Source organism: Mycteria americana (genome assembly GCF_035582795.1).
Source record: "Mycteria americana isolate JAX WOST 10 ecotype Jacksonville Zoo and Gardens chromosome Z unlocalized genomic scaffold, USCA_MyAme_1.0 Scaffold_18, whole genome shotgun sequence".
Classification (NCBI taxonomy): Eukaryota; Metazoa; Chordata; class Aves; order Ciconiiformes; family Ciconiidae; genus Mycteria; species Mycteria americana.
The window spans coordinates 5,542,961-5,568,482 of NW_027445436.1; the positions used below are offsets into that span (position 1 = coordinate 5,542,961).

At 41.8% G+C, this 25,522-nt stretch overlaps 1 protein-coding gene across 3 annotated transcripts in view; it reads right to left on the reverse strand.

Moving 5' to 3' along the window:
• LOC142402963 (proprotein convertase subtilisin/kexin type 5-like) overlaps positions 1-25,522 on the reverse strand; it is a 259,461-nt gene that overhangs the window by 205,245 nt on the left and 28,694 nt on the right. For all 3 annotated transcript variants that reach the window (XM_075488968.1, XM_075488967.1, XM_075488969.1), the window contains exon 2: positions 13,887-13,991. In XM_075488968.1, coding sequence (XP_075345083.1) covers positions 13,887-13,991 — 105 coding nt within the window. The remainder of the gene's footprint in view (positions 1-13,886; positions 13,992-25,522) is intronic.

Sequence of the window (25,522 nt, forward strand, 5' to 3'; positions counted from 1 at the left end):
CTTTAGAGAGGCACTCCAGCATGTTGAGCTCTTGGAGAGGGTTTGGGGGATTTTTCCATAATGGTGCCTTGTATGCACTTCTTTGCTTACATGCAAGTGACAGAGGTGGCCCCACTTAAGCCCTGTTTTGTTGATTTTGTGATCCCTTTCAGTCACATCACCCTAGGCCCTTTGCTCAGCAATCCTGTCCATCACTCACAGGGCTGCTGATTACCCTCTCCCTCTCCCATCATTCTTAGTTTAAAGCCCTCCTTATGAGGTTAGCCATCCTGCTGGCAAAAATACCTTTGCCCTGCTTAGTGAGATGGATCCCATATCCCAAGCAAACGCTGGTCTGCAAACAGGTTCCCATGGTCATAGAAACCAAAACTCTGTCGCCAACACCAGTTCCGCAGCCAATTATTGACCTGTCCTATTAGTGCCCTTCTCCTCACACCCTTTCCCCTCACTGGCAGGACTGAGGAGAATACCACCTGGGCCACCATGCCCTTGACTACTGCCCCCAGAGCTCTGTAGTCACTTTTGATACTCTCCAGGTTGCCCTCGGCAGTATTATTTGTGCCCACATTGAATAACAGCAGGGGGTAGTATTCAGAGGTCCAGATGAGCTTCAGCAGTCCCTCCACAATATTCCGGATCCTGGCCCCTGGCCGGCAGCAAACCTCTCTAGACAATTGGTCAGGTTGACAGATGCATGCCTCTGTCCCTCGCAGCAGGGAGTCACCCATTACAATGACTCGCCATTTCTTCCTGGTAGTCTTTCATGGTTTAGGGTCAGGTAGACCCAGTCCTTTGCTTGTAGGCACATCTGGCTCCCCTTCAATTTTGAGGGTGGTGAACCTATTTTGCAGTTGTAAGTGCTTAGGTGGGGCAGGAGCCTTCCTCTTGGTGCCAGAAGTCACCAGCTTCCATCCTTCCCCTTCTCCAGAGGTTTTGCTTACCTTGATAGTGGGGGTAGACACTGCCTGCTTCTGTGTTGCAAATGGGGTGTGAGGGTCTTCAAGCTGTTGAGTCTCAGAGAAGATGCTGTCTACCTCCCTTTCATCTTCTCTGATGCTGCACAGCCTGCTCACTTCTTCCCATAACTCCTCCACTTGGTGGCAGAGCTCCTCCAAGGCAGCACAACTCCTGCAGGACAGAGGCCCATCTCTCCTGGCATCAAAGAGAGGCCCCAGACACTCCCCGCAGACTGGGACTTGGAGGGCTGCATCTGCCATCTGAAGCTCAGTCTGTGTTGAAGCATCTGCCCTAGCAGGGACAGCTGCTCCAACATCTGCTGGGGAAACTGCTCTGTGGTGTGTTACCACTATGTCTGAGACTGTTACAGTGGCACAGTTTCAACTGAGGCCCCCTTCTTCGCACCCTTCTGTGTGAACTGCTGCACAAACTGCTGCATCTGTTGGCTGTCTCCGTTAGCTGTGCTCTCACAGCATTGCTTACCCAGGAAAGGATGAGCTGTTCTTTTCACAGCTAGTCTCCATTGCAGGAGATGCCTAGATCCAAAACTACTTGGCTTTGTAGCTCCCTGATGGTTCCTGTGTTCATTTTGACATTAGAAGCATGCCAAGAACAGTCATTTAGTTATGGTTCTATTTCTCTACGCTCATAATTCACGACACTCTTCCATACTATAAATTCAGAAAAAGAAAATAAAGAGCATTATTTCCATGGCTGTCATTTACAGGACTGACTTTCCAATTGAATGTATAAAACTTTACATCTCCAATTAGACCATTTACATGATGTTACAGTGTGGTTTGGACAGTCTTGCCTAAATTTCTCTTATCTATGTTTATGTCACTTGATAGCAATCTTTATGAGCTATTTTTACTTTGTCTTCTGTTGGGATAAAAGCATTTTAAAATGGCCTACTATAAATATGATTCTTTATATGATTACAGGTTATGAATACTCAGTACCAATAAAACCTTTTTTTCCTCTGACCAAGACAATCTTCATGCATGCAAACATGCATTTTCTGAAGAATACAAACATAAGTTTTGTTTGACATCATCTGGGATGTGCTACAGAAGATGTCTGCTCTAACCAGGGCAGACATTTCAGAAGCTTAAAAAACTAAAAAGGGCTTTATGAAAGCCCTTAGGCTTTCATAAATTTCCTATTAGTACTATTATTATATCTCTAATTATCAGTCCAGTTCATTTACCTGCTGATAGGAAGGACCAAAAGACAAAACTGAACTCTGGTGGATTACATCACATGTATTACCCATTAGATGACAGCTTCACAGCTCCTGACTGCACTTCCACTATTTGTCAGGACAGTGGGAAAGTCAAAAGAGATGGTAATAAATCTCAGTCTCTCACAAAGAAGGTAACAGTATTAAATTATCTACATGCCTTCTTTAGACCATCAAATCACAGTGTATCTGGCTCCATAAAATGACTAAACAAGTTAAAGGAGTGTATCTGCACTGACCACTGTTGCAGCTCTGTCAGCTTCCTACATTCAAAGCAAAGGAAGTATGTTGATACAGCAAGGACCCAGGAAAGAAGCACAAAAATGATGAAAAGAAAAAAACAGATCCACAAGTGAGTGGTTCTAGGAGGTATTCTTAGCTGAGGAAATGGAAGATTATGGGTGTTAAGACAGTGTACAAACATATGCAGGTAAGCAAGCTGCTATAAGCAAACTTTGTCTTCCAGTTCACAAAGTTATAGCAACATCAAATGGCTAGAATTTGAAACTAGATAAACTCAGATAAAACAAAAAGATTTAAATAACAGAACAACTTAAAAACTTCTGAAAACTCTCCATTGCTGGAAATGTTTTAATTAAAATTGGAAGACTTCTAAAACCTATGCTCTGCTTCAAATAATAGAAAATAATTCCAGAGAGCCATACAACATCTGGTCAAAGATGATGTATTGGGTTTCCGTGGCAAGGTTTTTGATAGCGGGGGGACTGCAGGGGTGGGTTCTATGAGAAGACACCAGAAGCTGCCCCTATGTCAGACAGAGCCAGTTTCAGCCAGCTCCAAGACGGACCCGCTGCTGCCCAAAGCTGAGCCAATCAGCCACGGTGGTAGCGCCTCTGTGATAACATATTTAAGAAAGGGTAAAAAATGCTGCGCAACAGCAGCTGGGAGAGAGGAGTGAGAAAATGTGAGAGAAACAACTATGCAGACACCAAGGTAAGTGAAGAAGGAGGGGGAGGAGGTGCTCCAGGTGCCAGAGCAGAGATTCCCTTGCAGCCCGTGGTGAAGACCATGGTGAGGCAGGTTGTCCCCCTGCAGCCCATGGAGGTCCACGGTGGAGCAGATATCCACCCTGCAGTCCATGGAGGACCCCATGCCGGAGCAGGTGGATGTACCCTAAAGGAAGCTGCAGCCCATGGAGACCCCACGCAGGAGCAGGCTCCTGGCAGGAACTGAGGCCCAGCAGAGAGGAGCCCACAGAGGAGCAGGTTTTCTGGCAGGACCTGTGACCCCATGGGGGATCCACGCTGGAGCAGTCTGCTCCTGAAGGACTGCACCCCATGGAAAGGACCCATGCTGGAGCAGTTCTTGAAGAACTGCAGCCCGTGGGAAGGACCCATGTTGGAGAAGTTCGTGAAGGACTGTATCCCGTGGGAGGGACCCCATGGTGGAGCAGGGGAAGAGCATGAGGAAGGAGCAGTAGAGATGAATTGTTATGAACTGACCGCAACCCCCATTCCCCATCCCCCTGTGATGCTCGGGCAGAGGAGGTAGAGAAGTCAGGAGTGAAGCTGAGCCTGAGAAGAAGGGAGGGGTGGGGGGAAGGTGTTTTTAGATTTTTTATTTCTCATTATCCTACTCTGTTTAATTGTCAATAAATTAAATTAATTTCCCTAAGCCAAGTCTGTTTTGCCCTTGACAGTAATTGCTGAGTGATGTCCCTGTCCTTATCTCAATCCACAAGCTTTTCCATCTTTTCTCCCCCTGTCCTATTGAGGAGGGGGAGTGAGAGAGCAGCTTCGTGGGCACCTGGCAGCCAGCCAAGGTCAACCCACCACACAGATGGTTTGATCAGACAATCACAAAGTTTCCTTTTGATCTTACAGGCTATATGTCTACTGACAACTGTAGTTTGGAGAAATAATTTCTTAGGAACACCCTGGGAAACAGAAAACTGCTTAGAATTCAGAAATTCTGGTTTTATTATATGATCACATAAAGTTGTTATAACAGCTATTGATTAAACAGTGAATTGACTTTGAGTATGGTAAATGTACTTAAAAAGAAGTTTTTTATTTGATTCCTTTACAAAAGCAAAGATCATCAGGTATTTTGGCCTTTATTTAAAATCTCAGTGTCAATAGGAGTGACAGAATTTAGTCCCCCTCAAAAAGGGAAAAAAAATATTTTAACAATAATCTAGGCTAAACAAGGCTTATTTAAGCAACAGTCAACACACCAATGGAAACAACTGGTTTACATGGATTATATGGAGAGGATTTAGAGTAAGTGTTTTAGTTTACTAAAACATTGTTTGTCTTCATAAAATGTCCTCTGTGGCATCAATAGAAATACACTTCCACAGAATAAAATATATAGTATTTGCTTTGCATTTGCCATTTGCTGAAGTTTTTATTCAACTGTCAGCATTCTCCACATTTCACAGGCAGGGAGTCAGCACAAAGGAGCGAAGTAGTCTGATGAAGGCCACAGACACTCAGCAGCACAGCTACAAACAGGGCATAGCTGCCTGGCACCTCATCTAAGCCATTAAAACTTGCAGCTCACAGGATGATGAGGATCTGCTAGTCTGAAACAGAATATCTAGCCAAGTGAAATAAGAGAGGCTTTCCAGTGATAGTGACTTTTTTAAATTACTCTAAAAGAAAGGAGGTTCTAAGGAGATGCACAAAAAGCTGGAGGCTTTTTTCTTTTGCTTTATTTTGGGGAGGTGTCTTTCCAGCTCCCTGCCCCTACCTTTTATTGTCTTTTAATAACCCTAGCTATGACAAATTATCTGTGTGTATCGTGATCACTTGCTGTTCACAATTTAAAATATCTGGGCAAGAAGGATGTCACTAGAATTAAACGTGATTGTCTTGCCTGTCAGAAGCAGGGAGAGATGCATAAAAATGTTGACATATTACATCAGGAACATACATTGCTGCCAGAAAGTTTTCCAAATGCAGGGGAAAAAAGCACCCTTTAATCCCTTTTTCTATTAATATCCTGCACTATAACCAATATCATCAGTATCAGATGAAGTATCCCCTCAGGAAATCATGTATAAAATCTGCTCTGTCACATTCCTAGAAAGCCTGCTCTAAACAAGAATGGTGACCTAGTATCAACAGATGAGGAGAAGGCTGAGGTACTCAACAACTTTTTTGCTTCAGTCTTCTCTGGCGACCGCTCTCCTCACCCCTCCCGAGTCAATGGACAACATGTTGGGCACCAGGGGGGTAAAGCCCCTCCCACTGTAAGGGAAGATCAGATTTGAGACCACCTGAGGAACCTGAACATATATAAGTCTATGGGACCTGACGAGATGCATCCCAGAGTCCTGAGGGAATTGGCTGATGTAGTTGCCAAGCCACTCTCCATGATATTTGAAAAGTCATGGCGGTCAGGTGAAGTCCCCAGTGACTGGAAGAAGGGAAACATTGTGCCCATCTTTAAAAAGGGTAGAAAGGATGACCCTGGGAACTACCAACCTGTCAGCCTCACCTCTGTGCCTGGGAAGATCATGGAACAGATCCTCCTAGAAGCTATGCTAGAGCACATGGAGGACAGGGAGGTGATTCGAGACAGCCAACATGGCTTCACCAAGGGCAAGTCCTGCCTGACCAACCTAGTGGCTTTCTATGAGGGAGTTACCACATCAGTGGACAAGGGAAAAGCAATGGATGCCATCTATCTGGACTTCTGTGAAACCTTTGACATGATCCCCCACAACATCCTTCTCTCTAAATTGGAGAGATACCGATTTGATGGGTGGACTGTTCAGTGGATAAGGAATTGGTTGGATGGTCGCATCCAGAGGGTAGCGGTCAACAGCTCAATGTCCGCTTGGAGATCAGTGACAAGTGGTGTCCCTCAGGGGTCTGTACTGGGACCAGTGCTGTTCAATATTTTCATCAATGACATTGACAGCGAGATCGAGTGCACCCTCAGCAAGTTTGCAGATGACACCAAGCTGAGTGGTGCAGTTGACACGCCAGAAGGACAGGATGTCATGCAGAGGGACCTGGGCAAGCTCGAGAAGTGGGCCTGTGTGAACCTCATGAGGTTCAACAAGGCCAAGTGCAGGGTCCTACACCTGGGTCGGGGCAATCCTCGGTTTCAATACAGGCTGGGGGATGATGTGATCGAGAGCAGCCCTGCGGAAAAGGACTTGGGGGTACTGATGGATGAAAAGCTGGACATGAGCCAACAATGTGCGCTCACAGCCCAGAAAGCCAACCATATCCTGGGCTGCATAAAAAGAAGCGTGGCCAGCAGGTTGAGGGAGGTGATTCTGCCACTCTACTCTGCTCTGGTGAGACCTCACCTGGAGTACTGCGTCCAGCTCTGGAGCCCTCAGCACAAGAAGGACATGGAGCTGTTGGAGCGGGTCCAGAGGAGGGCCACGAAAATGATCCGAGGACTGGAGCACCTCTCCTACGAGGACAGGTTGAGACAGTTGGGGTTGTTCAGCCTGGAGAAGAGACCTTATAGCAGCCTTCCAGTACTTAAAGGGGGCCTATAGGAAAGACGGGGACAGACTTTTTAGCAAGGCCTGTTGTGACAGGACAAGGAGCAATGGTTTTAAACTAAGGGAGGGCAGATTTAGACTGGATTTAAGAAAGAAATCTTTTACAATGAGGGTGGTGAGGCACTGGAACAGGTTGCCCAGAGAGGTAGTGGAGGCCCCATCCCTGGAAACATTCAAGGTCAGGTTGGATGGGGCTCTGAGCAACCTGATCTAGTGAAAGATGTCCCTTCTCTTGCAGGGGGGTTGGACTAGATGACCTGTAAAGGTCCCTTCCAATCCAAAGCATTCTATGATTCTATGATAAAATCCAGCTAATTTTTTGAAGTAAGAAAGACTTCAAGCCACACGTTGCTTTGCAATATTCAAGTTAGAATAGAATAGAATAGAATAGAATAGAATAGAATAGAATAGAATAGAATATTTCAGTTGGAAGGGACCTACAATGATCATCCAGTCCAATTGCCTGACCACTTCAGGGCTGACCAAAAGTTACAGCATGTTTTATTAAGGACATTGTCCAAATGCCTCTTAAACACTGACAGGCATGGGGCATCGACCACCTCTCTAGGAAGCCTGTTCCAGTGTTTGACCACCCTCTCAGTAAAGAAATGCTTCCTAATATCAAGTCTGAACCTCCCCTGACACAGCTTTGAACCATTTCCATGCATACTGTCACAGGATACCAGGGAGAAGAGATCAGCACCTCCCTCTCCACTTCCCCTCCTCAGGAAGCTGTAGAGAGCAATGAGGTCGCCCCTCAGCCACCTTCTCTCCAAACTAGACAAACCCAGAGTCCTTAGCCACTCCTCATAGGACATGCCTTCCAGCCCTTTCACCAGCTTTGTTGCCCTCCTCTGGATGCATTCAAGGACCTTCACATCCTTCTTAAATTGTGGGGCCCAGAACTACACACAGTACTCAAGGTGAGGCTGCACCAACGCTAAATAAAGCAAGATAATCACCTCTTTTGACCGGCTGGTTATGCTGTGTTTGATGCACCCCAGGATGCGGTTTGCCCTCTTGGCTGTCAGGGCACACTGCTGACTCCTATTGAGCCTGCTGTTGACCAGCACCCCCAGATCCTTTTCTGCAGGGCTGCTCTCCAGCCACTCCTCTCCCAATCTATACTTGTGTCCAGCATTACACTGTCCCAGGTGCAGAATCCGGCACTTGTTCTTGTTAAATTTCATGTCACTGATGATTGCCCAATGCTCCAATCTATCCAGAACCCTCTGCAAGGCCTCTCGTCCCTCAAGAGAGTCAACAGCACCTCCCAGTTTAGTATCGTCAGCAAACTTGCTAAGGGTGCATTCAACTCCTGCATCCAGATCATTGATAAAAATATTGAACAGAACTGGCCCTAGAATTGAGCCCTGAGGAACACCGCTGGTGACTGGTTGCCTGCCAGATGTAGCCCCATTCAATACAACCCTTTGAGCCCTGCCCTTCAGCCAGTTCTTCACCCAGCGCACCGTGTACCTGCTCATGTCCCAGTTGGACAACTTGTCCAGAAGGATGCTGTGAGGGACAGCATCAAAAGCCTTACTAAAATCCAGAAAAGCTACATCCACCACCTTCCCTTCATCCACTAGGTGAGTGACCTTATCATAGAAGGATATTAAATTAGCTAAAGAGGACTTTCCCTTTGTGAACCCATGTTGACTGTGCCTGATGATTGCATTCTCCTTTAAATGCCTTTCAATAGCACCCAGCATGATTTTTCTGGGTACTGAGTTTAGACTAACAGGTCTGTAGTTTCCTGGGTCTTCCCTCATGCCCTTCTTGTAAATTGGAATAACATTGGCTAGCTTCCAGTCAGCAGGGACCTCGCCAGACTCCCAAGACCTTTGGTAGATGATTGAGAGGGGTGCTGCTGTAACATTCGCTAGCTCCTTCAGAACTCTGGGGTGAATCCCATCAGGCCCCATGGACTTGTGAACATTCAGCTGATACAACTGGTCCCTTACAATTTCAGTGTCCACAAATGGAAAGTCACTGTTCCCACAGTCGTGGTCCTCCGACTCAGGGGACCGGGCAGCCCAAGGTTTATCATTGATATTAAAGACTGAGGCAAAAAAAGCATTGAATGCCTCTGCTTTTTCTTCGTCCCTATTAGTCAGGTGACCATCTTCAACAAGTATCGGTCCAATGTTTTCTTTAGACCTCGTTTTGCTATTAACATACATAAAAAAGCCTTTCTTGTTGTCAGATACGGCACTGGCTAGTTTCAGCTCTAATTGAGCTTTGGGATGCTTCAGAATTTTTTTTCTTCATAGAGTCCTTTGCAAAGCCCCAGGTCATAGCATATATCTCATATCTTTTGCTTTTGCCTTTCCACAGCCAAAAGGCTCCAGAAACATCTAAGTCCAGAGTCCCATGTGATCAGCTTCATTTTGAATATTCTTATCTCACAAAGTTTTGGCTACTTCTGTCAGAGATGGCTGAGCCTTTGCCTCTATCTTTAAGGTCAGCCACCACCTTTCTCATTGACCGTGAAGCCCAGAGACTGTACTAGCAGCTGCACCACGATCCCTGTAAACTCTGTTGCTCACTAGAATGAGGTATTTGCCACCTGTTCTGATGCTGGGCTTATGTGATGCTGCAATAACATGATAAAAAGGGTGAGGCACAGTAGTTTTTCACAGCATACTACTCGTCAAAATCTCAACCCAACTACTCTCCACCTTGTCTTTTAATTTCCCTGCCCATCCCTCTACCAGCTTAAGAAAATCACTATAAGAAAATAGCTAGAGAATGCAATCCTGCTGAATAAATTTTTTTTCTTTTCTGAAACCATTTGCTATACTATTTAGGAAGTGAGCCAGTTAAAACCTCTAGACTAATCTCCAACTCTTGCCCAACAGTTAACAGCGATATTATCATTGCAAAGGAGTTCTGTAAAATGACCTGGCAAACAGAAAATTAGAATTTTCTGAAATCTAATATTTCTTTTTAATCCACATGCAATTAAGGATATAGACAGGAGAAAAACCCTTTAAGGCAGGTGCTAACAACTGGGATAATTATGATGAAGATGAAATATAAGTGTAAGTAATCAAACATGATAATTTATGTCAAGAAACACTTCTCTGACGGTGTACATTTTTAATTTCTAAAATCATATTACACTGAATTCCTACTGGCCTTTTTTCTGCTTTTAGCAAAAAACATCAAAAGGTAATTCCAGTAGGTAGTTTTGATTATTATTTCTGAGGGTTTTCTTTTTAAGCACTAATAGAAAAATAAGCTATCATCTCATTAATGTGGTATTGGAATTGGACATTAACAAAGCTTTTATTCTTCACAAAGAAATCTCAGTCCCATTAACATTATGATTAAGGATTAATCATAACATTATGATAGGATTAAGTCTTTCACCTTTAGGTTACTGTCACACAAGGTTCAGCTTTGAGCTGGTTTTGTATCATGTACAGACCAAACACTCTTTCATGTGTGGGAAAGGAACACCAACTTTTTAGGTTGCTATTCACCAGAATGATTAGACAGAACAGGATGCTTTACCCTGCTCTCAGGGTGAAACCTCTAGGTCTAGGTACGTTGCGAACTGCAATCTAGTTCATATTGGATCACAATTGAAAATAAGTCTGATGCTGTCATGCATCCTCAGCATGTTTAAATTATTCTTGATTCTTGCTCAAGCAACACAGGCTTCTCGGGGATTTTTGCTGATGCAGAATCTGGTTTAAGCTAGGGCTAATATACCGGGCACCCCTGTAAGTACAGATTTCAATCACCATTAAACAAAAAAAATACCAACCATCTTGTACAAACTTTACAACAACATAAGAACTGTTAGAACAGCACTAATTATAACAGGATCTAATGCAGTTGGGTGCCAGTGAACAGCAACTTTGTATCTCAAGAAGCCCTATAACATGATCTAACTGTAGGACTATTTGCCCATGTTTATATAAAACTGTGTTTAATATTCCAGAGGCAGGTACTAAAGTGAAATGTTGCTATGTCCTCTCATACATTGTGAATCAGTTCATATTCTAATTCACACAGCAACAGGCTCCTTAAAAATACCAGATCTGATTCTTGATCTTCACTGAGCTAAAGAAGGAAGGATGGCTTGTGTAAAGAATTTCTGAGACAATTAAATACAGGGTCCACAGTGGTAAACATATCATTATTTAATAATTAACTTAAATTCCCCAGTCAAACTCTGAACATGGAAAACAGAGTGGCAGTTCCTATTATTCTTTTACCAAGTGCTATTGATTCTTGGTTCTCCAAGTACTAATACAGATTATGTCTACCCAGGCAGACATCAGTAGTTCACCTAATCCCAAGGTTTAATGATTCTGTTATTCTATTTGGCTAACAAAATCTTTTTGTTCACTAATGAGGTTTAACAACTGTCCTGGTTTCAGCTGAGATAGAGTTAATTTTCTTTATAGTAGCTAGTATGGGGCTATGTTTTGGATTTGTGCTGAAAACAATGTTAATAATACAGAGATGTTTTAGTTGTTGCTAAGTAATGCTTACACTAGTCAAGGACTTTTCAGCTTCCCATGCTCTGCCAGGTGCACAAGAAGTTGGGAAGGGACACAGCTGGGACAGCTGACCCCAACTGACCAAAGAGCTATTCCATACCATATGACATCATGCTCAGCATATAAAGCTGGGGAAGAAGAAGGAAGGGGAGGACGTTTGGAGTGATGGTGTTTGTCTTCCCACGTAACCATTACGCGTGATGGAGCCCTGCTTTCCTGGAGATGGCTGAACACCTGCCTGCCCATGGGAAGGAGTGAATGAATTCCTTGCTTTGCTTTGCTTTTGTGCGTGGCTTTTGCTTTACTTATTAAACTGTCTTTATCTCAACCCACGAGTTTTCTCACTTTTACTCTTCTGATTCTCTCCCCTATCCCACTGTGGGGGGAGTGAGCGAGCAGCTGTGTGGTGCTTAGTTGCCGGCTGGTGTTAAACCACGACAACTTAACACTTAGCATTGCCAATACGAAACATAAGCTTTCCCATAATAGCATTCTCATCAGAATTCCTCTAAGCTTGAAGTCCAAGATGCTGCTTTTAAAACCACAGGGGTTTAGTATTGTAATGAAATTCTTCATTCCTGCTGTATTTTGTGCCTCCTACACGAAATATAAATTGACCAAAGTTTTATTTTCTCCTTAACTCAACCTCATACTCCAATCTTGGCACATTTAAATTCTGAAACAAATGGAAAACACACCCTGATGACCATCTTCTTAGCATGAAAAATTCATGGCCATGCAATGTGCCTTTTTTAAGATTAAACATTTTGGTTTTAAAAGGTCCAACTTATACAACACAATTGAATTTAAGCTTACTTTAATAATCCTGAAAGCTTACTTTAATAATCCTGAAATGTCATATACACTGAGGACAAACCAGACATTAGCCTACAAATACTGGTGTCCATATTCTGACATGTGTGCAGCCACACAAGAATTCCCAAGCCCAGATTCAGTAGAGCAATCACAAAGTCAATCACAAACACTTTTGCCAGATCAAGGTATTAGACTGTCAGCTTCTCTTTGGGTACAGAATCATTAACAGGGTGGAGTGTCTCGCACAACCCTCAGTACAGTTTCTCATTATTAAAGTGATATTTAACAATGATTCTGCAATGTGATTCCTGTACCAGCACTAGCACAGAATGCTGCATATGGGACAAGACCCAAATGGTATAACATAGAAGGCACTGAGAAACTAATTATGTCTCTGATTTGCTGCTGTGCTCTGCCTTAGAATCTCTCACAATTTTGGCCACAGTAATTTGGGCTGGCTGCCAGAGATGCAGAAGGGGTATCTGGAAGCTGGGTGTAACAGATATGTTTAAGGTTGTATGTACATGTGAACTTGTGCATTTGCATGTAAATCACTTCACAACCTCTGTGCATGTGGGAAACAGCATGGAATGAGACAGATGTGAACACTTTCCTTTCCTTTTGCAGTGTCACCTATTCTGAGTACAACGCTTGGTGTTTGAATGGTGGGTGTCAGCATTCATGGGAACAGAGAATTGTGCCCTAACCATTTTCATACTAATCCCTGAAACATGCTGCTCAGTAGAGCTTCTGGGGCTCTTACAGAACTTAGCAGCCCAGCCCTATTGACACAGGGATGAAAATGCTCTGTATGCATTTCCCTCATCCTGTACCTTCCTCAGGAGGAACTTCAGTCCTAAATACAGCTTTCCAGACTGCAGAAGTATTCATGTATCCTTTAGTATTCCTCTATGATGCTTAACTTGTAGGAAATGGTACATGTGGAGCATTCAAACTGTCTTTTGCTGATAACTTAGACTTCTCTTAAATTCTTGCCAAGTTTTAGGATAGCACAAATCCTTCACAGACCACAATCATAATCCAAGGTCTAAAAAAAGACTGACTATTTTAACCAGTGGAAACCACTAGGGGTTTGAGGGTTTTGTTGTGGGGGAGTGGGTTGCTTGAACAGCATAAAAATGCTAAAGAAGATATGCTTTAAACTTCCTTTCTAAAAGAGAACCACAAGAAATCCAATCCTACGGTTAGGGATGAAGCTACTAACCACAGAAGTTAAAGGTTTAAAACAAAAGTGTCTTGGATACAGCTACATGACAATATTATACCCAACTATAAATCAGTAATTAAATTATGTTGCCAATTACATATTACATAATATATACTCTGAAGGTCTGATACCATTTTTCATACAGAGGGAAGTCTCTTAAAACTAAGGTCAGTAGAAACTGCCAAAAAGACCACAGAAAAGAGTATTCTTATTTTAATCCCTCACACATTCTAAGTCCAGAAAAATGACCAGAAAAAAACCAAAAGAGAAACCTTCATCTGAACATTGGTATCATCCTATATTACTCATTTTCATTCCCAAAGCTGGTTGATTTACAGAAGAAGATAACAGCCATTAATGTTACATAGATGATTTTCTAGGGAAGCATAGCATAGTGATTAGTACAAAATTCCTATACTACAGCTCCTCTACAAATGTCAGACCTTATGTTCCAACAGCACATAATTAATAGCATGGTATTGTTTTCATTTTAATGGGAAGCAGAACCTCAGCAAAAAAGGGTCAGTTCTTGTAATGCTATATCCCATTCAGGTGAATGTCTCCTGGTATGATATTTCATATAAAAAATGTAAAGGCTTTTGCATCAGACATGTAGGTGGATTTTCTTACCTTTGGTTCCATTGAAATGAAGCTGTGGGTACCTCTACTTGAGAGAACTGACCTTTTAATTGTTTTACTATGGTAGAAGTGGTAGTAATCCTTCAGTGTTCCAATCTGTAAGGGGAAAAAAGAAAAACAGAGAGGGAGATATAATTAATGGAAAGTAGTTTTATGGTTTTAATTTTTAAAGGTCTATAAATTATGCAATTTCCTACTGTGCTGAAATGTTACTTGAACCAAGTGATCATTTTTCAAAGAAGGATATATGATATGAAATGGATGGAGTGTCCCTGAGGCAGTAACTACATAACCAAAGATTATAATTGAGCTGCTTAGTCTGTCCGTATCTACCTTATTAATGTTTAAATTATATTCAGTATTTTAAGCAATTCTATATCAATCTATATCCAAGCTGTCTTCAAATGGAACATATAATAATCATCAAATGGCTATATGGTTATTAAAAAGCATTCCATCTAGTTTGCATAAGGAAATATACTGTAAAATGCACTAGATTCAGTTATTTAAATAAAATTTATAAAAAAGACATCCACAGCATCAGACTATGCACCAGGAATAGGCTCCTTTTTCTGCAGAAGGTGAGCAAGAAAGAAGATGGAAATGGTAACTTCATAAGATAACTAGAAGTACAAAATTAATTCATGCAAAATTGCAAATATAAAACAGTACAATAAAAATACTTATTTGTTCCATCAGTACACAGTGGCAATGTAAATATTAATCTAAGACAGCTTTCACAATTTTAAGAAGAAATTTCCCATTCCAGAGTCATTAATATCTAAATATTCATAACCTGAAATTTTACTTTCACATACCTAGAAGAAAACATTCAGCTTCCTTGTCTTTAGAGCAATGTCTCCCCAAAACATTTGGATTTTATCCTTCTCTCACACTGTAAATATTGTAAGACACTTAACAATTTAGTTAAAGGTTTCTTAATTATGAGTAGAAAAGAGACAATGGAGCTTACTGTTATTTCAAGTTGAAACTCAAAGTGACCTCAGAAAACAGGTTTGGTTTTGAAAATAAATCTGAATGAAATAACCGAAGAGGATGGAGCAACACTGAAAAGTTCTAATCTTAAAGATCCTATATTCTGAAATTATATCTATAAGAATACGCATGTAGGAAACTAGTGTTCAACATGAAAGGTAGTACTGGTTTCGGCTGGGATAGAGTTAATTTTCTTTCTAGTAGCTGGTATAGTGCTGTGTTTTAGTAGTGGTATAGTGCTTACACTAGTCAAGACTTTTCAGCTTCCCATGCTCTGCCAGGTGCACAAGAAACTGGGAGGGGTACAGCCAGGACAGCTGACCCAAACTGGCCAAAGGGCTATTCCATACCATATGACGTCATGCTCAGTATATAAACTGGGGGGAGTTGGCTGGGGGGTAGCAATCGCTGCTCGGGGACGGGCTGGGCATCAGTCAGCGGGTGATGAGCAGTTGCATCACTTGGTTTTTTTCTTGGGTTTTGTTCCTCTCTCTGTCTTGTTGTTTTCCTTTTCATTACTACTACTACTTATTATTATTATTATTATTATTATTATTATTATTATTATTATTTCCAATTATTAAACTGTTCTTATCTCAACCCACAAGTATTCTTACTTCTGCTCTTCAGATTCTCTCCCCCATCCCACCAGGGGGGAGGGTGAGCAAGTGGTTGTGTGGTACTTGGTTGCCGACTGGGGCTAAACCACAACAAAGTTTCAAAGAGAATTGGAAATAAGCCACTGATAACTCCAAAAATCTGCTTTTAAAATATTAGAACACAAAAATCTTGAGAAAATATCGGAGTAGACTGAGAACAAATATTGATAGAAAATTACTGTTCTCAAGGAGCACTTGAATATTTTATCTTAAAGTTTATAATGTAAACAGCACTGGGGAATGAGGGAGAACTTTTTGGAAAAAAAGTCCACAATTTAAATTAATACTTCTAAAGGGGTAACTGCACCAGGGTTTACGATATTATTCTCAGTCTGTACAGTTAAATGGGTCCATCAATATCTAATTTTCAGAAAGAATGACTTATGTTTACTTTATGGAAGCATTCAGTTAAACCAAGTCAGTTTATCATAAATTAAATAGGAATTGGTTTGACTAAGCCTAAATAGATCATATTAATACTACAATAGCAATTCCCATGATGCCTTCTGTTTCAGAGGTGATTCAAGCTGAAATGGTGCATTTCTGTCCCATGGAGGAGCCTGGTCTCAGTCTCCACGTGCATATCTGCGAATAAACCCTCCTTAAATCTCCAGGGGAAAGTCTTCTCACAGACATCTCAGAGCTGCAGGACCCTGGACATCCCGAGATCATTCACACACAGTACTCTGTGGGGCGAAATCTATCACCACAGCAGGTACCAAAGCAAACACTGTTTCTTTGTCCATGGATGAGCGTACTCTATTGGTGATGTAGTGTGAGTCAGAATAACATGCAGTTTCCATGATTTTAGCCAGTCCAAAAGGTAATTAAGGACATTATTGTACACAGTTGTGTTGTTATATCACTTGTGACTGCATTAATTTGTTTATTCTGATAGTTTAACAACCTGCAGCACAACGAATGTCCCTAAGTATCAGGCCAACATTTTGGGTTTTATGAATTATTATTATTTATATCAGCCACTGAAATTTGGCTCCAGGGTTAGCACCAGTACAGGTGACAGCATGCTGCCGCAAGACAAAGGAACATCAGTCACTTCCTAGATGTGTCCTTAACACGCGAGTAGTCTCAAACAGTGCTGAAGTGCTAACCACTGTCGAATGATGCTACTTTTGCTTCTTAAATCCTCAGAAACTAGTAATGTGCATATTAACCATACCAAAATACTGTACAGAAGTTAGACTTTTATGAACCTTGCTATCTTTACTGTGAATTAGAGACATACTACTGTGTGTGTACATGTGTGTGTATACACACATACATTAATTAAAAGTCAGAGCTCAAGCAGATAACTGTATTTTATCATGGCACAGAACAGCATAGATAGAAACATGTCATATTTCAGGGAAAGTAAACAAACATCTGTCCTGTTTTGTGCTGCATAGATCTCAATATCGTCCAGTTCTCTTTGTTTTGTCTTGCACTAGTTTGGGGCCTTTTTTTTAAAGGAGAAACTGTAGCTTACCTCTTTAAGACCATCCAAAACAGCAGAGTTAGAGGGTGGACTAATTGCACTCCTGGAGGTGAAAAGAGCTAAAATCCCCAAAGACAAAAAGAAATGTTGTAAATATCTTGGTTGCTCAATGTTTCCTTTTAATTTCCCTTTCGCAGATAATTTAGCCTAGCTTGCCAGTATTGTTGGCCTTAAGTAAGGAAGCTTAGATAGTAGAATTGCTAACAAGCATTCTTATAGTCTTTCCCCCCTCCTAACAATAACCATTAGAGTAAGAATGCTTTGCCTGTGTTAAATCCTTGGTTAGCTGAGATAGTTGCAATGTAGATAGATAAAAAGGAATTCTTCGGGCCCTGTGTCCCTGGAAAGGGCTGATAAGGAGAAGCTGCACAAGAACCACCTGGTTTTGGATATGCAAGGAAGGTATGAGCAAGACAAAAATGGACTGAGCATGTGTAAAGACAAAGTTCAGTCAGCGGTCAGAGTGATGAAGACCACTGACTTCCTCCAACGACCACCAGAGGATCCCTAACGACCACCTAAGGACTTAAGTACGCATGCGTCAGGGACATTTACATATATTAATGAGTTCCAAGAAATCTCATGTTTATATAAATTAATCTTATGAATATGTGTGATTTTGCAACATATAACCTCTGCGATCTTGCTTGTTTGTCGGAGCACTTATGGTGGAGCGATCCCCAGTGCTGCCCAGCGCTGTAATAAAGGATGCCTGCTTAATAGTAACTCCGTTGCTATTGAGTTTTATTTCGGGAACACTCTGAAACTCCGATTCACCCGTTGGGAGATTTAGATTTTAAAGGGTAGTCTCCATGAATTTTGCTTCAGCTTTGGTGACCCAGATGGGACCCTCTCTGTCCGGCTGCAGGAGCCCCTGAGTCGGAGACTCCCTTGGCTGGCCCCGGAGACTTCTCTGGAGGGACCCCCCGATTCGGCGGATCCATGCGGGGATAGACAAGGACCACTGGTAAGAAAGGCATTCTTTTTGAGTTTTGGGACCGGTCATTTGAAGCTACTCATAAGTCGCAGTTCGTGAGAACCTCGCCGGGTGGCATACAAATTGCATGTACGATTCGTACTGGCCGTTTGGTTGGTATGCTGCATGATTTGTATTGATCATTTGGTTAGTACGGTCGTTTGTTTGTGCATTTGTATCTGATTTTGATTTACATATGCGTATGTGATATACGTATATGTCTGGCATACGCGTATTTGAAAATCTCTGATTACTCTGTGTTGACATTTACTGTTTGGGGATAGTAGTTGTTATGTGTAAGTGTTTGTGTTCCAGTTTTTGTTTTTTCCTTGTGTTGTATAAATTTAGAATGGGGAACCAGCAAGGCGGAATTTTGAAAAAGAGTCCTTTGGGCTGCATTATGGCTCACTGGAAAGATATTGGGGAACCACCTGGAGGGAGTGTGAATCGTAAAAATTTGATAAAATATTGTCATCAGTGGTGGCCTTTATATAAGCTAGAGGATGGGGAAAAATGGCCTTTGAACGGAACTTTGAAGTATAATACTTTGTTGCAACTCATGTTATTTTTGCGGCGGGAAGGAAAATGGGATGAGGTGGTTTATGCAGATATGTTTTTCACTCTGCGGAATCACCCTGAGTGGCAGAAAGAGTGTGGAATTAATTTGGCGCCCCAGGACCCTATGGTCTTGGCGATAGAAAAGGAGAGAAATAAGCAAAATGGGATATTGAAAAGGTGTTGTTCAGCGTGTAGCATTGGACAGAGATATTTGAAAGTTGGTTCGCAGAATGAAAGGTTAGAGGATTATTTGCCTCCGCTAGAAAGGGAAGGTGATCGAGAAGGAGATGCGGGCGCTGTTGGGAGAGAAGAGCCAGAGACGAGAGAGAGAGAGGAAACAGATATTGGGTTTTCTCCCATAACCACCAGGACCCGAAGCAAAGTGGGACCTGCGATACAGGCTCCCTTGAGACAAGCAATGGGAGCGGGAGGACCTGTTAGAATTAAAGTACCTTTCACTTTAGCAGACTTGGACGGCTGGCGAGTTACTGCAGGGAATTATCGGGACGACCCTGAGAGGGTTGCTAAAGGATTTGAATTGATTGTGAAAACCCAGGACCCTGACTGGGAGGATGTGGATGCAATGTTGGATGCAGTGTTTAGTGAATCAGAAAAATAGATGGTTGTGAGAGCAGCTAGAACTCAGGTACAGGCTCTGGTGCTGGCTGGGACTCTGCCGGGAACAGTGGATAATCATGTTCCAATTACCAATCCCGGCTGGGACCCTAACCAGATGGGAACCAGGGATTTACTAGTGCGGTACAGGGAATGGATTGCGTACGGAATAAAAAATGCTGTCCCAAAATCAGTAAATTGGTCTAAGCTGTATGAGATACAACAAGATAAAAAGGAGTCACCTACTGACTTTTTGAATCGGCTAAAGGAAGGAATGCAGAAATATACTCCTTTAGACCCTACCTCCCAAGAAGGTAAAAGTCAGCTAATATTTCTGTTTCTGGGACAGTCGGTGGATGATATTAGAAGGAAATTACAGAAAGTGCAAGGGGCAGATGCAAGGGACTTAGAAAGGTTATTGGAAACTGCTTGGCAAGCGTATCGGAATAGAGATAGTCAAAAGGAAAAAAAAATGGGTAAAACAATTGCTAATGCTACAGTAGCTGCTTTGCGCACCGTAGAAGGTCAGACACCCCCTCGGAGCAACACCAATGAGGGAAGAGGAGTTATGAGAAGTGGTGCAAGTGACCACTTAGAGGGAAGAGAGGAAATCAACCCCTCTTGAAAGATCAGTGCGCCTATTGTAAACAACTGGAGCATTGGAAAAAAGATTGCCCAAGATTGGGCAAATCGGTGATGGTAGCCAACACGGAAGAAAATTGATGGGGACCAGGGGAATCTTCCCTAGCGGAACCCTTGGTAAAAATTCAGCTAGGGAAAGAAGAAAGACCTGTAGAATTTTTAATAGATACAGGTGCCACATTTTCAGTATTAAATCAGACTTTAATGCCCGTGAGCAAACACACTGTTAACATTGTGGGAGCAACAGGGTGGGTTGAGAGGGCTTTCTTTCTAAGACCATTGAAATTTAAAATTGGGAAAAGTATAGGGATTCATAAATTCCTCTACTTGCCCGAAGCTCCTAGACCACTTTTGGGAAGGGACTTATTAGAACAATTGAATGCCGAAATAAGATTTAAAGATGGGGAAATTGAATTTAAAATACCAGAAGAAAACCACATTGAAATTTTAAGTTTGGCTCTCACTGAACCCCAAGTTAGAGAAGAAGAAATTATGCAGGAAATAAAAGACCAGGTATACCCAGGAGTATGGGCCTCGGGAATACCTGGAAAAGCTAAAAATGCAAAATTGGTTGTTGTTAAACTCAAAGAAGGAGCACGACCCATTAGGGTAAAACAATATCCTTTGAAATTGGAAGATAGATGAGGAGTGAAAAGTATTATAGAAGAATTTATAAAATTCAGATTATTGACTGAATGCTTCTCAAAGTATAACAATCCCATTCTGCCTGTCAAAAAGCCTGATGGCAAAACCTACCGATTGGTACAAGACCTACGGGCAATAAATCGGATAGTTGAAGATTTGCACCCAGTAGTGGCAAACCCATACACTTTATTGACCAGTTTAAAAGAAACCTATGAATGGTTTACAGTACTAGATCTGAAAGATGCATTCTTTTGCCTCACCTTGGCCCCTGAAAGCCGCAACTTATTTGCCTTTGAGTGGGAAAACCCTGATTCAGGACGGAAAAAAAAAAAACAACTAACCTGGACAGTGTTACCTCAAGGATTTAAGAATAGCCCCACAATTTTTGGAAATCAATTGGCTAAACAATTAGAGGTCTGGGAAAGGCCTCTAGGAAATGGTATCCTTTTGCAATATGTGGATGATATTCTGGTAGCTACGGAAAAAGAAGAAGAATGTAAGGAATGGACTGTGAGTTTGTTAAATTTTCTTGGACTAAGTGGTTATCGAGTATCGTTGCAGAAAGTCCAGATCTTGAAAAAGGAAGTAATCTACTTGGGATTTGTGATTTCTAAAGGACAGAGACAGCTCGGGAATGACCGAAAAGAAGCCATCTGCAGGACCCCAGAACCAACCACGGTAAAAGAGCTGCGAACCTTTCTGGGAATGACAGGTTGGTGTCGATTATGGATTTATAATTATGGACTTTTAGTTAAACCCTTGTACGAACTGTTGAAAAATAGTCAGACACAGTTAACATGGACTGATGAAGCCAAGAGGGCGTTCAAAGAATTGAAATTGGAATTAATGAGAGCTCCAGCTTTGGGCCTGCCAGACATAACAAAGCCCTTCTGGTTGTTCTCATATGAGAGACAAGGAGTGGCTTTGGGAATTCTAGCCCAGAGGCTGGGTCCTTATAAACGAGCAGTAGCATATTTTTCCAAACAATTGGATGAGGTAAGTAAAGGATGGCCAGGATGCCTTCGGGCAGTTGCCGCTGTTGTTTTGATCATTCAGGAAGCTCGAAAATTTACTTTGGGACAAAAGATGGTTGTGCATACTTCCCATGCTGTAACTTCCATTTTGGAACAAAAAGGAGGACATTGGCTGTCACCATCAAGGTTTCTGAAGTATCAAGCAGTCCTGATGGAACAGGACGATATCGAAATCGTTACATCTGCTGTTATTAACCCCGCTTCTTTTCTAAGTAATAAGCAGGAAATGAAGACTGTTGTACATGATTGTATAGAAACCATTGAGACCGTATACGCAAGCAGGCCTGATCTGAAGGATGAGCCACTGGAAGAAGCTGACCACACTTGGTATACCGATGGGAGTAGTTTTGTAAAGAATGGAGTTCGAATGGCAGGATATGCTGTGACCACCACAGATCAGGTGGTGGAAGCAAAGTCACTCCCTAAAGGCACATCTGCACAACGAGCCGAAATAGTTACCTTAGCGAGAGCACTGGAGCTTGCCAAAGGATTGCGAGTGAATATATGGACAGATTCAAAATATGCCTTTGGCATAGTTCATGCTCACAGAGCAATTTGGAAGGAGCGAGGACTCTTAACCGCTCAAGGGAAAGGTATAAAACACGCTGATATAATACTGCGACTTTTAGAGGCTGTGCAACTTCCGTCAGCAGTGGCGATTATGCACTGCAAAGGACATCAGAAAGGTAACACTGACAGGGAAGTGGGAAATAAGTTGGCTGATTATGAGGCAAGGCAAGCAGCGGAACAAGGTGAGATACTAAGTTTAATTCCTGAAAAATCTTTGCCACTACCTGAATCAGCTGAATACGATGAAAAGGATCAGAAGTTAATTACTGACTTAGAGGCTAAAATTGGCCTATCAGGATGGGCAGTGTTAAAAGAGAACAGGATAATAATCCCCTTTAGACTACTGTGGGCACTGACAAAGACTGAACATGATAAAACTCACTGGGGAACTGAAGCTCTGTATAACTCTCTCACTAAGCAGATAGTGGCTAGAAATTTGTTTCAAACTGTGAAAAGTGTGGTTGATAGGTGCGAGACATGTTTGAAAAACAACCCAAAGGTAGAAAATCGTGTAAAATTTCAAAGCATAGGCAAAGGAAATGTTCCAGGTCAAAACTGGCAAATAGACTTTTCGGAGCTCCCTAGAAAAGGGGGGTATAGGTATCTGTTGGTGTTAACTGATACCTACTCTGGATGGCCTGAAGCTTTCCCTTGCAGAACAAATAAAGCCCGAGAAGTAACAAAAGTTTTATTAAGAGAAATTATTCCTGGGTTTGGAGTGCCAGAAGTGATCTCCTCTGACAGCGGGCCACACTTCGTGTCACAGGCAGTTCAGCAAGCTAGTAAATTTTTAGAAATTAATTGGAAATTGCATACAGCCTACTGCCCACAAGCAAGTGGACAGGTAGAGAAAATGAACCACATGATAAAATCACAATTGAGCAAAATTTGTCAGGAAACCAACTTGAGATGGGATCAGGCCCTCCCAATTGCATTATTGAGACTTCAAACTAAACCAAGGACTAAAGAGAAATTGAGTCCCTTTGAGATTTTATATGGGAGACCATTTCAAACCAGATATCGAGGGCAAGATCTCACCCAAGCAGGGGAAATTAGCTTACAGCAATATCTAATAGCATTAGGAAAACAATTACAAGAAGTAAATAAATTAGTAGTATCTACCAGAGTGTGGGGTTTAGATTCTCCAGTGCACTTATTTAAACCTGGGGATTGGGTTTATGTTAAAAATATTTCAGGTGACCCTCTTGAAGAGAAATGGAGTGGCCCTTTTCAAGTTCTGCTCACAACCTACACTGCAGTTAAGCTTGAGAAGCACGCCGTGTGGATCCACTATTCGAGAATTAAGAAAGCACCTACTGGACCATGGAAATCTCAGCCTACGGGACCAACGTCCATAAGATTGACCCGAAATTAGTTTTCCTGATGCTGCTATGCGCTTGTTTACTAGTGTGTAAAAGTCTATGTGAAGAGGATGCTAAAAATTTAATGTTGGAGCTCATTCAAGGATTTGGTAAAATGTGAAATTTGACAAGTGTAACTGCTTGCCTCCCAATTCCCCAATCTGCAGGCCAACCTATCCCATGGGGAATCATACCTGTGAATTTGACAATGCTAGAATATTACGACAAAATGACCCAAGAATTGAACAAGGCTGGAGTAAGATACTATTTAGACCAGAAAGAAGACTGCAGGGATAGAGTTTTGAATGTACTGCAAGATCCAGTGTCCATAGGAAACAAAACTATAATTGCTAAACCAAGAGGAGGAAAATGCCCTAAAGGTTATAGCGAAAAGGACTTTGGCTTTGTATCAGGAGGAGGAACTGCCCTGGGTAAATTAGTAATGTGTATTTTCGATTCAATTCAAAAAGGGAAAAAGGTGAAATCACCTGAATGTGAGAAACTTAGACAGCTTCCCAAAACTTGGGTTAAGCCAGTAGAGGGATTTTGGAAATATATAGGAAATAACGCCTGGTGCATTGATTGGAGTATGAAGGCAATGTTTGATATTAGTAGGACAAATTGGAAGTGCCTCACAAAGGTAAATCAGTCTTTCCACTTTGGAATTACAGCAGAAATGCGCTCAAAATCATTCCCAAGAATGTAGGCAAAAGGTTCCTTCTGGCTACACTGTGTGGGTAACATCAGATGGATATTGGACCACTCGATTGAAACTAGAACCAATAGGGAGACAAGTAACCCTAGGACTTCTGACACTCTGCCCAACTTGGAAACGAAGTCCAATTAAAACCACTTATTGGGGAAAAGTGAAACGAGAACCAGAAGGCAATTCATGGGCAGGGCCTACCTCTGCTGTGGAATTCAGCTGGGGAATTCAAAGTTTTTTTGTTACCAGGATTAATGGCATTAGAAAATAGAATACTGATAGATAATTTGACTTGGCAAGTAGAGGCACTATCACGAGCTACCCAGAAAGGGTTTCAAATTATTAACAGGCAGGTTCAAGCAAATACTAAGAAGACCATACAGAATAGGTTAGCATTAGATTTACTATTGATTAAAGAACAAGGGGTATGTGGATACTTAAAATTAGATACAGAACATTGTTGTGTCCACATACCCAATGTGACTGATGGTTTGCAAAGAAAGCTAGATGAGATGAAAAGAGTAGCAGAAGATAGTAAAGCTCTCCGAGAGACTGCAGAAAATAATTGGCTAAATAAAATTCTGCAAACCCTAGGAGGATGGTCACTGAAGGGATGACTGGCTACATTATTACAAGGGCTAATTGTTATGACAATAATTGTTATCATCCTTGCCATTTGTGTTGGCTGTGTAAAGCGAACAATTGAAAGAAATATGTGGAAGTAATAATGACTTTTAATTTAGAACCTTTGTAAAAGAATTTACAAAGTTTAAAGAAAAGGGGGAATGAAAAGAGCTAAAATCCCCAAAGACAAAAAGAAATGTAAATATCTTGGTTGCTCAATGTTTCCTTTTAGTTTCCCTTTCGCAGATAATTTAGCCTAGCTTGCCAGTATTGTTGGCCTTAAGTAAGGAAGCTTAGATAGTAGAATTGCTAACAAGCATTCTTATAGTCTTTCCCCCCTCCTAACAATAACCATTAGAGTAAGAATGCTTTGCCTGTGTTAAATCCTTGGTTAGCTGAGATAGTTGCAATGTAGATAGATAAAAAGGAATTCTTCAGGCCCTGTGTCCCTGGAAAGGGCTGATAAGGAGAAGCTGCACAAGAACCACCTGGTTTTGGATATGCAAGGAAGGTATGAGCAAGACAAAAATGGACTGAGCATGTGTAAAGACAAAGTTCAGTCAGCGGTCAGAGTGATGAAGACTACTGACTTCCTCCAACGACCACCAGAGGATCCCTAACGACCACCTAAGGACTTAAGTACACATGCGTCAGAGACACTTACATACATTAATGAGTTCCAAGAAATCTCATGTTTATATAAATTAATCTTATGAATATGTATGATTTTGCAACATATAACCTCT